The sequence below is a fragment of the Petromyzon marinus genome, chromosome 25 (assembly GCF_048934315.1).
Source record: "Petromyzon marinus isolate PM22_M1 ecotype Great Lakes invasive population chromosome 25, UKy_Petmar_22M1.pri1.0, whole genome shotgun sequence".
NCBI classification, from domain to species: domain Eukaryota; kingdom Metazoa; phylum Chordata; class Hyperoartia; order Petromyzontiformes; family Petromyzontidae; genus Petromyzon; species Petromyzon marinus.
In genome coordinates, this window is record NC_133691.1 from 21,184,010 (window position 1) to 21,196,214 (window position 12,205).

Sequence of the window (12,205 nt, forward strand, 5' to 3'; positions counted from 1 at the left end):
GTCAACCCCTCATCAGTGCCTACCTTATTACAGAATAATTCAGACCTTGTTGGTCACCCCGTGCCCCTTATAAGTCCCATGACAAGGGAGAAACACAAATAAACTTAACAAAATGTTGCCCGTATTGAAACGGCCGTCTGCCGTATGGACCTGACAACTCACTCCCCCCCAACAGAATACGGGTAAACCGTGTGGGTTGGCGGCTATGGGTTTTGTTGTGTTTGCGAGTCCAAGTTATAGGACTGCACCCTGGGTTGTGCGTGGTTCTCATTGGTGGGAGATTCCCTTCGCTGTGTTGCACGCCAGTGGCTGGGGGCTGCCTGGGGCTAGTGACGTGTAAGCCGGTCCCAATGTGCACCGGCAAACATTTACCGCCAGGTGGCCCCAGTGTTTATTGCCCATCTCCACGTGGATACCTGAAACCCATGTCAATCCACTGCTGGATGAGTCCCGCAATGAAGATACAATCAGTACATCCACTTAGCTTTTGGACTCCACCTGTTCCATTGGCGGCCAAATGCGAATCTAAATGTGCATACGTTAGAGACTGGTTAATGCGCATAGAAATCAAACCAATTGACCTACGACATTTGCCCCGTCAACTTTTGTAGAATTTTAGATGTGCATTACAGCTACTTTAGCCGGATGGTTGTGGTGGCTATGTATGCCTGTAATCCACGACTAAGTGGAGGTGAGGGTTGGTGGATTACAAAAATGTTGCGACAACTCCCACCCCTTGGTCGTCATGGAGGTAGAGAAGGCGGTGTCGAATAATGTGGACTCTGCCTGTTCCATCTGTAGATTTGTGATAGAGCATTTGATTGGATTTCTCCAGGTGCTCCGATTTCCTCCCACATGTAAACACTCATTAATCTTTATTTGAAGCTGTCGTGACTGCAGGAATCCTTACTCTTTGGTTCTTTTGGTAAAGTCACGTAAGTAGAAAAAATAATAATGGATCACGATGTTTCGATCGCCACACAAGCAATCTCACTGAGTCTCAAGACTCTTGTTCAGGAGGGGCCTGCCAACTTTTCGCAGGAGTAATTTGGATGTTTGGCTAGTACCAGTTACATTGTATGTTGTTGTTTTGCTATGGGAGTAAACCCATACAGAGAAAGGGACCAGAATGAGAAAAGCGAAGCCAGGCAGTCCTTCAGAAGATGTCATGCACGGGCGTGACCACTGCACCACCCTGCCGCCCAAACAAATGTAATTTAAATAATGTACAATACTGGCAAATAAACCCTATTAGTATCAACTGAATTTCTGGACAATGTGGCACGTGTATAGCTGTATCGGTGTTTCTAAAAGTCGTGTTAAACTTGCTTATTAAAAATATTATAAAGAACAGGTTTCCCACCTCTGGTTTCATTTGACTTACCGGTTGTCCTCATTATGTGTGTCACAGGTAATATGGAAAGGAAAATATTACGCAGCACGAGTTGTAGGATAAGGGCAATTATGGTGACACACGTGACCCCCTCTACACAAGAAACAGCTAGGATTCATATTCTTGGTTCTTTCGGGAAAGTCACGTCGAAGGGAAACAATAAAATAATACAAATATAAAACAATAAAATTCTCGCGACCTTTTGATTGCAACACAAGCAATCATCATCAGGTGTGAAAACCACAAGAAAATTTGAAAGAACCAAGAATATGAATCTCTGCAGTCACTAAAGCTTTAAATCAAAATGTAACAGCTGAGAGTCAATGCTGTGGTGTTGTGCGATTGGTGCAAGCGACCCATCATTGTGTTTTGATGTTGAGCTGTTAAAATTGCACTGTTGTGAGGTGAGGTCAAGGCCGATGACTGCTTCCAGCGGTGTCAAGTTCAGCATTTTGAAGAGGCTCGCGGAGGATGATACTGGGCACTGGGGTGCAGTCTCCCTCCATGAACAACAGAGGGCAGAGGAGCGACGCTCACAACAATTATTGGCGGAGGATGATACTGGGCACTGGGGTGCAGTCTCTCTCCATGAACAACAGAGGGCAGAGGAGCGACGCTCACAACAATTATTGGCGGAGCGCCGGGCGTATAAAAGACAAAGTTGGAAGAAAGTTTATCTCGGGGAGTTAACCCACAACACCTGGATCTGTCCCGCGTGTTCACACGATAACGCGTTTTCACTACAACGCGTTTTCTCCGTCACAACGCGCTTTCTGAGCGGACTACTTTCTTGAGCTGCGCGGTTGAGCGAGATGAGACGGTAACGCGGCGGCGGCGGCGTCCCCTCAAGTTATTTGGACCCCCATCTTACCGTGCGTGGACATTATTATTATTTACGGGAGGAAAATAGTTTCCGCTTAACGCGGCACTTTTCAGGAACGCATCTACCGCGTTAAACGAGGACTCGCCGCGTACAGGTGCCGCGCACGCTGTATCGACCCTGGAGAAATCCGAAGCGCTATGAAGCTCTTGTTCACAGACGTCCAGTAAGGGGCGGGTGGTGTTGGTGGTGTGGGCGTCACCACGTGACACACAGCTTGTCCGTGGAGTCGATCGTGAGGGTGCCGACGTCGCCTAGGCAACGCCGCCCCCCCTCTGGCTCTGCTGCTGCTGCTGCCTCGCTCTGTGCACGCGAGGCGCCAATCCGTGACGCGGGCACTGTACGCGTTGCGTCACCGTTCACCGTGGGGGGGGCGTGGCCTCAGCTACGTCACGTCGTGTACAGTGGCACATTAATATTGACACTTTTACTCGTGTTTATGTGCCTCGTTATTAAAGGTGAGTTTAATAATAATCATGCTGCTGCTACACAATGTGTGCATTGATATATACGTACAGTTTATGTGTTTAAACGCGATTGTAGTTTATGGGCCCTTGAGGGATTTTTCGCCTCGTGTGAGGTTTTTATGCGCAACCTTAATTATTGCGCTTTTGTTAATCGTTAACATTTGGTCAGGAATAATGCACTTAAGATAAATGTTCTGGCGACGATATTTTGCAAAACAGACGATGGCAAAATTTCGATTTAAAGCTTTCGTGACTGCAAGGATTCATCTTCTTTGGTTCTTTCGGTAAAGTCACGTAGAATGAGAATAAAATAATAAATTGTTAAAATAAAATAACACAATAATATTCTCACGACGTTTTCGGCCACAACACAAGCGGCCTTCATCAGGTGAAGGGGACGAGACTGTCTGATGAAGGCCACTTGTGTTGTGGCGGAAACGTCGTGAGAATATTATTATTTTATTTTATCAATTTATTATTTTATCTTATTCTACGTGACTTTACCGAAATAACCAAAGAAGATGGCAAAATTGTGTATATATTGTGCGATATGTGCCACTGAAACGGCAAGAAGTCAATAACAATGACTCGTGTTGAGTGTTTAATATGCAAGCAATGGGCCCACCACAGGTTCGTTAATGTTATAATGGAAGCAGTGAAATTAATGAAAATCTTTTGCTCTGCCATTTGATTTTAAATTACGACTCTTCAAAGAGCTTTGGTTGTAGTAAGCAATATTTGAATTTGTTTAAGCGACCTGTATTCTCTTACAACATGTTTTGTATTCCTAGGCATTAAATTTGTACTAAAGATTCAGACTAATTGTAAATCTAATGGGACCACTGTAATCGATGTCCGTTAATATATGTAGGCGTGGTAAGGTTTCGAGACGCACTCTGCGATGCGTGAAACGCAGTCCGTGTCCTTCCTCATCCATTTGTCTTCATTCCAACGTCAACTTTGTTCTGCCGGTCTCTCTCATTAAGGCCACATGGCCACACTGCGTCTCTTAGTTCTTGCAAGCTAAGCTGGAGTCAGTCTCTCTCATTAAGGCCACATGGCCACACTGTGTCTCTTAGTTCTTGCAAGCTAAGCTGGAGTGAGTCTCATTAAGGCCACATGGCCACACTGTGTCTCTTAGTTCTTGCAAGCTAAGCTGGAGTCAGTCTCTCTCATTAAGGCCACATGGCCACACTGTCTCTTAGTTCTTGCAAGCCAAGCTGGAGTCAGTCTCTCTCATTAAGGCCACGTGGCCACAGTGTCTCTTAGTTCTTGCAAGCTAAGCTGGAGTGAGTCCCTCTCATTAAGGCCACATGGCCACACTGTGTCTCTTAGTGCTTGCAAGCTAAGCTGGAGTCAGTCTCTCTCATTAAGGCCACATGGCCACACAGTGTCTCTTAGTTCTTGCAAGCTAAGCTGGAGTCAGTCTCTTTTCAACATATGTCCCACCAAATTCTGTATTAATAATGTTCCAGTTTCTCTATATGTTTTTACATTTAGATTTAAATTAATCTACATTTTAAAATCCACAAATCTGGCTGCCTCCTGATGATGCTGGTTGTAATTACTGGCGAAACGTCGTACTCAGATTGTTAATGTTGTGGCTTTGCTCTCTAACACACAACTGGTGTGCTGTACTAGTAACGAATTGGCATGTTCTGTTTAAGTGACAAACCTTACTAATTGGCTGTGTCGGGTGCTGGTGGGTTTACCGACATTTTTTTTTATATTTACGCGATCTTACCCAAAAAACCTGTATTATGTAAAAATACATTTATTTTCCTCCTTTCTTTTTGGACAGTTTAAAATCTCTAACGTTTTTCAAATTGTTCTGATGTACAGTGCTACATTTCAAATTACTGTCATGTTTGCAACGGGTTGTTTAAAATATATTTAAATGGTGTAGATTCATGTTTAAACTCGCTTCGAATCTGCATTCATCATTTTCTTCTTAAGCAGTCCGTAACCACAATTGGTACATCGATGCATGACCCATTTGATTATGGTTTGTTAATCTTAATTTATCAATTAAAATGTTATTGAGTGTGCCAAATCCTAAAGAGTGGCGTTTGAGTCGACCTTATTTCATATTCACATCTGAAACGCCTGTGCACATGAATGTAATCCAGTTACACACTCTCCTACTTGTTCATCAACTCTCTTCGTGGTGTAGATTTGATGGCTTGTATAGCAACCATAATCAAACACAACAAGTCCGGGTGACTCATGATCCATGATTCACGATGCCAGTGGGCCAGGTTTCACTCTCAATTATCTACCTGTGTGGCATGAATAAAACGCACCTGTAAATTTGACCTGAAATGATTGCACAACAATTGCCCCGCCTTCATGCGATGTTTATCCTCCACTGTTTATCTGGCTTTGACCTGAATTATATAAAAGTGCGGCTGTGCAACTGCTGTAGAGTCACATTGGTATAAACGCATTTTACAATATGAACAGCGCATTGAAAACGCGTACTATTTTAAGTATTGTTTAACAAGTGTGTTTACAAATCCACACTGAGAAACACGATGATTGACAGAGGGGAGTAGATTATGTTTTCGATAGTGTATTTAAATAGAGCTACTGTAGGTAAGTAGTTTTCAGTTTTAAAGGCATAGTTTAACAAGTCAACACTTGCCACCATCCTTCAAACCCATTGGTGAAAAAGACCACAGTTTATGTTTACATTATAATATGTTTACATTATATATAATATAATGTTTACATTATATATAATATAATGTTTATATATAATATAATGTTTACATTATAATACATTGTTTACATTATATATAATATAATGTTTATGCAAAAGCCGGAGACTTATGGGACCCCGGGGTCCCACCATAAGGTTCATATGAATGGTTACCTAATAACTTTTGAAACACGGTAATCGCTGTGAAGTGCAGTTTCCAATTCTTATTGTTGACTCAATCTCTCTGGCCTTTCTATGCAATATGAAGAAGGGTCATTGCCCGAAACGTCGCTTATCGGATTTTTTCCCTTTTTCAAGGCACCAGTGCTACTGATGCATGAATTTGTTTGGTATTTGAAATGATACGAAGGCTCAGCAAGTGATTCCTTGCAGACATAAACAGAAGCGATACGCGCCACCCCAGCCACCCATGTCGCGAATCAATCGATTATCGCGATTGAGGGCTCGTGAATAAATTCTAGATTCAACGCCTTGTTTTAAAACGTGAACACAGCCGGCTCTAGTGACTGGAGTGGGTGGGTGTTGGACAATGTGAAACAATGACACGCAACGTATACAAATCAAAAACATAAATTCTTACGCACGCGATCCGGTGTGCATATCGCGATCTTCAGGATGAATGATCACGTCCGAATCAATGCGTCGTCGTTGCTCCCCTAGCATGCGCTCTGCGTAACCCGCTCGTGTTGTTGTTGTTTGCGGCAGAGTTTAGGACCTTCGTGGCCAAGAGCCGCAGCTCCCGAGGCAAAGGAGTGATGGCACGCTTCAAGGTGCCGGACTTGCTGAAGCATCTCATGGAATGATACGGGGCTCCGGATATTCACGATCTGGGCATCCGTATCACCAGCATACCTCTGGGCATTTCCGTACGTGCCGTGCCTGCGTGTACGAGCGTGTGTGTGTGTGTACGTGTGTATGCATTGCGTCGCTTGTTGACTGCGAATTGTATTATTATTGGATGCCTCAAGTTATACTCTTTGGTTCTTTCGGTAAAGTCACGTAGGTATAAAATGAAATAAATCACGACGTTTCGGGCGCGACACAAGCATCCGTCATCAGGTGGGAAAGCCTTGGTGTGCTGCTGAGGCAGACTGTTTTAAATGGTTTGAAATGTGTGTAGCCCATGGGTCATAAAGAAGTGGCCAGGGCTAGTGATGTTAACGTGAGAAATTAGCGTGTAACTGTAAGGTAGGAAAGCGGCCTCCTCCTCGATTTTACGTGACTTTACCGAAAGAACCAAAGAGTGTGGATTCCTGCAGTCGCGAAAGCTTCAAATCAAGATTGGCTCAAGTATGTATTGTTGTTGCCCTTGAGGGGGTTTACTTTCGGAATTAAATGCGTTCTGGAATTGCTGACACACAGCCACAACGTACGTGTCGCTGTGTTCACACCTGAGAGTGACACTGCATCAGCCTTTTACCAATATTCCCCCGCCCCTGCGTTTGCCTTACACGGCCACAATGCTGAGTTATCCTCAGTTGCTCAGGCACACAAGTTTCACACCTGTCTCCCTGTCAAGTGAATGTGGTGTATCCTTTTGTCATGCAGTCTGAGACAGACTTCCAACACGACTTCAGTTTTGTGGGTGCAGTGCTGCGACAAGAGCACTGAAGTAACTGCTCGTGTAAGTACATCATGTTAATATATCGTATTGAAGGCTGAGGCCTATTTTACTGTACCGCTCCTTACAGAAATCTTCTTTCCCGAGTGGTTGTGCATTTGTCGCTTGTTTCAGAGGTTCGCGATTCGATCCCAGGAGTCGCCCTAGTTAATATTGCGGGTGTATTATCCAAAACTGCATTTCTATATGCTTCACAAATAATGTAAAAAAATAAATCCCGTGTTATTAATGAATGAGGAGGACATGTGTGCTGGCGTCAGAATCAAAATTTGCAAATCTAAACAAGTACTCAGAAATGACTGGATTGGGTAAAACCACATGTATATATGTTGAACATCTTTCGCACTGTACATAGCCAACTGTGCTAATCGGAGGTGTGGAGGACAACAAACTGAACACAAAAAGCAGTTCTAAAGAAATTGTTTTCAATCTAGATTTAAAAGTGCATAGCTCCAATGGCTTCCTAATATCGGAAGGAAGAGCATTCCAGTTGGCCGCAGAAGCCCATCTGAAAGCGAGTGATGCGGTGACTGTCTTTGTTCGATGGCTTGCCAAAAGCCACTGCTGCTAGGATGATCCACCAATCCCATCTCTCGATTGCAATCGTGCATTAGCTGCACACCTTGCATTCGCTGTTGAACCACTCGTCCATCACGTGTTCCATCATTGCAACTACAGCACTGCCCTGCACCTGTGGCCGCCACAGTTGCTAACATTGTGTTGTTTGTTTAGGTGATCGGCAAGGCCCAGAAAGGCGAGCGGGAGGCGATGGACCATGGGCTGGCTCGCATCGAGTGTGACATTAAGCAGGAGGTGGAGGGCCGGCCACACAAGATCAAGAAATACCTGTTGGAGTCGTTCCCCTTGCCAGGGACGAGCGCCGATCTTCGCCGACAGTTCACGACACAGCCGGCGGCCGAGATGGTGCTGCAGGTCTTCCAGAACGCCGAGGACATCTTTGTGAATAAGCTGAAGAAGGTGGGGCCATGGCGTCTGGACTTAATGCAACAAAATTACCTTGCGAGAACATTCATGCATTTGCTTAGATTTGTCAAAGATTTTCCATAATACATTTGTCCTCGGAATTATTTAATAAGTGATAATCGCCATACGTTTCAAGTCTGTGGATACTTCCACCATTATCAAAAGACTTGCTCTACCACTGAATTAACACTCCTCTATAATATTTAGGGCCATCGCTTTCACAAAATTCAGTCACACGTTGAAACAAAAGTAAGGGGGGGCATTGAAATCGGTCGGACATCTATGCATGTATCACCCTCTATTTGTCCCAACAGAGTGATATGGCTGCACGTGGTTTGGGTCCTTTGTTGTTTCTACCGACAGTGTGTGCAGGACTTCCTGGGGCAGGTGAAAGGGGACACGCCGGCCCGGAAGCTGTTTCAGTTGGCCCTGTGCTGTAGCTCCCTCGAGACTCCTCGCGACCTCGTGGTCAAGGAGAAACCGGCCGCGTTTCTCGGCAACATCAGCACTCCCGACACCAGACCGCCGCCTACTCTGGGGAGTAAGGAGACAAATTTGCATATACAGTAGACTCGATTATCTGCGCTAATGACGTGGAGGATGGCTGCGGATAATTAAAAATCTCGGATGATCCAAAGATATCTATTTTTTGCGGATCTCTATGCCACAAACTAACGATCAACCGATCGATGCACGTGCTGGGTGATAACACTTTCCTGCTAATTTGACCAAGTCCAATATCGGCTCAACTTTCATGTGACGGACATTACTCTCACGTTCTGAGTGGGTTAGAATGTGCTTCCCTTTACTCTGTAGACCAGAGGTCACTAGAAGCGATGTCAGAGGTAGCTTTGTGAAGTTCTCTTCTGTGGGCCATTCTCCAATAGGACGGGTTCCGCTGCTCCGTGAGAGATCCGAGTGGATACTCCGTCTCATGACACGATATCGAAAGCACAATCTGAATAAAATGTAGTTTCTCGTATTGTACATAAGGGATCAGACCACGGAGGACTGTCAAAATGCTGAGTGTGATCTTGAAATTTATCCTGGACTGGTTCGGGGGATAGTTGAACAATTTGAATATTGGGGCGATATCGTCTTGCATACGGGTGTGAGAATTCTGCCTGTGGTTTTTTGAGTCCATCATCTAGATTTTTGGGTTAGATCATGTATACATGCACTAAATAATACGCGTTAATATGCACTATTTACGTGACCTAATCCAAAAATCTCTATTATGGATAATCATTGGTCGCGAAGGCCTTCGTGTTAAACTTGTTTTTTGAGTCATCTGGAGAGTGATGATGCAACTTATCGGGAGGCCGTAGATGAGACGTGGGGGTGGGGGGGCAGAGAGAGAGTTGCAGTTGTTGAGCCTATTGGAGCGAGTTACAGCATCGTTGTCCTCTCCTACAATGGCATTGCTTGTCTCCTTCGCAGAGGCAGTAGCCGAGCATCTGGTCCGTCTGCTGAGCCACGTAAGTAAGATGGCAAAGCCCCCGAGCCTATCTGCGCTGTTACGCGTGGAGAAGCAGCTTGCCGAGCATTTTGACTCGTGCGACCTCCCCAGCCTGGGACTCGGCTCCTTGGACATCCTCCATCGCAACGCCCAGGTGCGTACGTGGCGTGCGTGAGCCCACCCGCCTCCAGCTGGTAAGAGGCAGTACAGCAAGTAGGTGTACGACACTGCCCGTGCAAAGTTTGAGTGTACTTACCGCCTCCGAGTGGCGCTCAATGTTAAGTTTGTTTCCAAAATTGTGCGCGGTAATATTAGTTTATTATTACGAACTTAAAACTCATTTGTCGATAACTCGAATACGTTTAAGCGTTATGTAATCACTGCCAATGCAGAGCACAACAAAGTGTCACGTAAGATGCATGGGTTTTCTCTTGTCACTCTTAAAAAATATCTGTGAATTTGGCAAACATCCCAAAGGTAGATATTGAAAATCACCGTTAAAATTGAGTGTACAGCGGTGACATTCAGATAACATTTATGATAACACTATATATGCAAAGTGGCCAGGTGGCTCAGATATCAAAGCGGTGCGATGACAATAATTAGATTCTGGGCTTGAATCTGGATTTTGACCGCTTGGGTTGAAACCGAGGTCTCAAGTCTTATCAAGTCGATCGTCCGAGCCCAGTCACCAGCGACTGCACAAAATTACAGTCTCATTAAACTTGGGTTTTGCACTTCATTTTCCTAATTCCATCTCTGAGAATAACAATTTCAGCTTGACTCTCGTGCGCCGCACAATCTCATAACACAGCTAATGTGAAAGTGTTGGCTCCTATTGTGTACAAGATAAAAGGCCACCCATCGCATTTTATGACACAGGGCCTGCACGGCTATGCGAGATTTACGCATGGATGATTTATTTGTCTCTTGACATTACGCCGATAGTGCATTTGGAAAACTAAAATTGAGAACGAATTTTGTGTTAATTTGCAAACTTAAATCTGTAATATTTAATCAGTTTTTGTGCACTGCATTGTGAGATGCAGCTCCATGCGTATCGTTTAGCTTTAAGCCGGTGTTTGCCTTGCGGTCGCCTCGGTGTCAACCAACTGATGTTGACGGATTTGTTGTGTCTGTGGTAGCTGTTGGAGGAGACTGGGGTTGTGATCTCTGCCCTGGGTGGATCTGGAGCCACAGCGGGAAGCTTCTGTCCAAAGCGCGACGAGCTGCATGGAGTTCATCCACCAGTGCGGCAGCCTCGACACCGCAGCGGTGAGACACGGGCCCCAGTAGGGGCCACAGGGGCGGCTCAGAGATGGGGATAAGGATTTGGAGATATAGGGCGCTCGCGTAAATAAACTCTTCAACTCAAAGCGCCTTACAGCAACGTCTCATCTCAACCATTCCATTGCTCTACGGCAGTCTACCCGAGGGGACCCCCCCCCCAATGGCAGCTGTTCCTATTTGGCACGTGGTGCACGCACTACCGGCCTGTGAATGGACATGTCTGCCATTCGGGAGCGATGTTTGATTTTCCTACGTGTTTTTTTCCCCGGTAAAGTAATTTGCAAGTATTTGATCTGATTTGGCAAATTTGGAACATGATGCGGTTACACGTGGCCAATTCAATTTTTTTAATACGGCGTCACAGGATTATTATCATACATTGTGAAACAGATCTCTTTGTTTGTGGTAAATAAACTGGCAACATTAACCAGGGCGGATGCTGGGCTTGATCCGAGAACCACCACTCGGCCATGTTTCCATAAATTTGTGCAGTCACATTAACGCTGTTCACGTCGTACGCAATGGACACTTTATTATTAGCACCACCTCTGGACCTGTTTGGCTCCTGGTCCATTTTGAGAGGTCTTGTAAGGGCGACGTATTACAGTTTGATTTTATATCGGCACAGCAAATGGCCAATGGAAAACCACCCGTTCCGTGGGGGTGCTACGCGCTGGCACGGATCGGATGCGCCAGTGGAAAAGGGCTGCTAGCAACTCGGCCGCCTCCAAACGAAAGAGAGAGGGTTCCAGGTCTCTGTTGTTGGCTGTGTGCTCTGCAGCTGCCGGCCGTGGACTGCGCTGTGGGGCAGCACTACGGCGTGCATTCCTGCCGCAACCTTGGGCACGGCCCCGTGGCCAACCTGGTAAAACTGGCGCAGAAGGCCAAGCCCGGTGGCAGCAGCGGCGGGGCCCATCGGTGCGCCGTCTTGTACGAGGAGACGGCGCTGTGTGCTCGCGACTCGAGGTTTGGCAGCCCCCTCCAAAGTGCCCTCCTCCTCACCCCTCTGCTCACCTCGTGATCTGCCTGACCGCCACGGGTCGCTCCTCAAAATTGTTGAGTCGGCGACAGACACTTGGGGTTCTTTAATCTTTCACATCAAAGGGTCAGTGAGCCACACCAATATGCCATTGGTAATGTAACTTAAGGATTCAATGTTCAAGGCAAGTGATTGTCTAGACAAACTGATGATTGTGTGTGTAACACCCCTCTGGCAGTCCACTGCCTGATGAAGGCCTCGCCACGTTGCTTTGGTCATGGGGGTTGTTGCACCAAACTTTACCACGCTTGGTGAAGGGGGCGGGGATTAGGTTCAGGACTGGTTCAGATATCAGTCACCACTGACTTTAGCCATGGCTAGGAATCCAACTCGGATCGCCGCGTTAATAT

General features: G+C 45.8%; 1 protein-coding gene across 1 annotated transcript; it reads left to right on the top strand.

Moving 5' to 3' along the window:
• The first annotated feature begins 7,824 nt into the window (after window positions 1–7,824).
• LOC142929100 (uncharacterized) lies at window positions 7,825–10,854 on the top strand. The gene is made up of 4 exons (XM_076069552.1): window positions 7,825–8,061; window positions 8,431–8,608; window positions 9,508–9,680; window positions 10,672–10,854. Exons 1-4 carry the CDS (start codon window positions 7,852–7,854, stop codon window positions 10,852–10,854), a joined length of 744 nt encoding a protein of 247 aa, XP_075925667.1. The 5' UTR covers window positions 7,825–7,851.
• The last annotated feature ends 1,351 nt before the right edge of the window (window positions 10,855–12,205 follow it).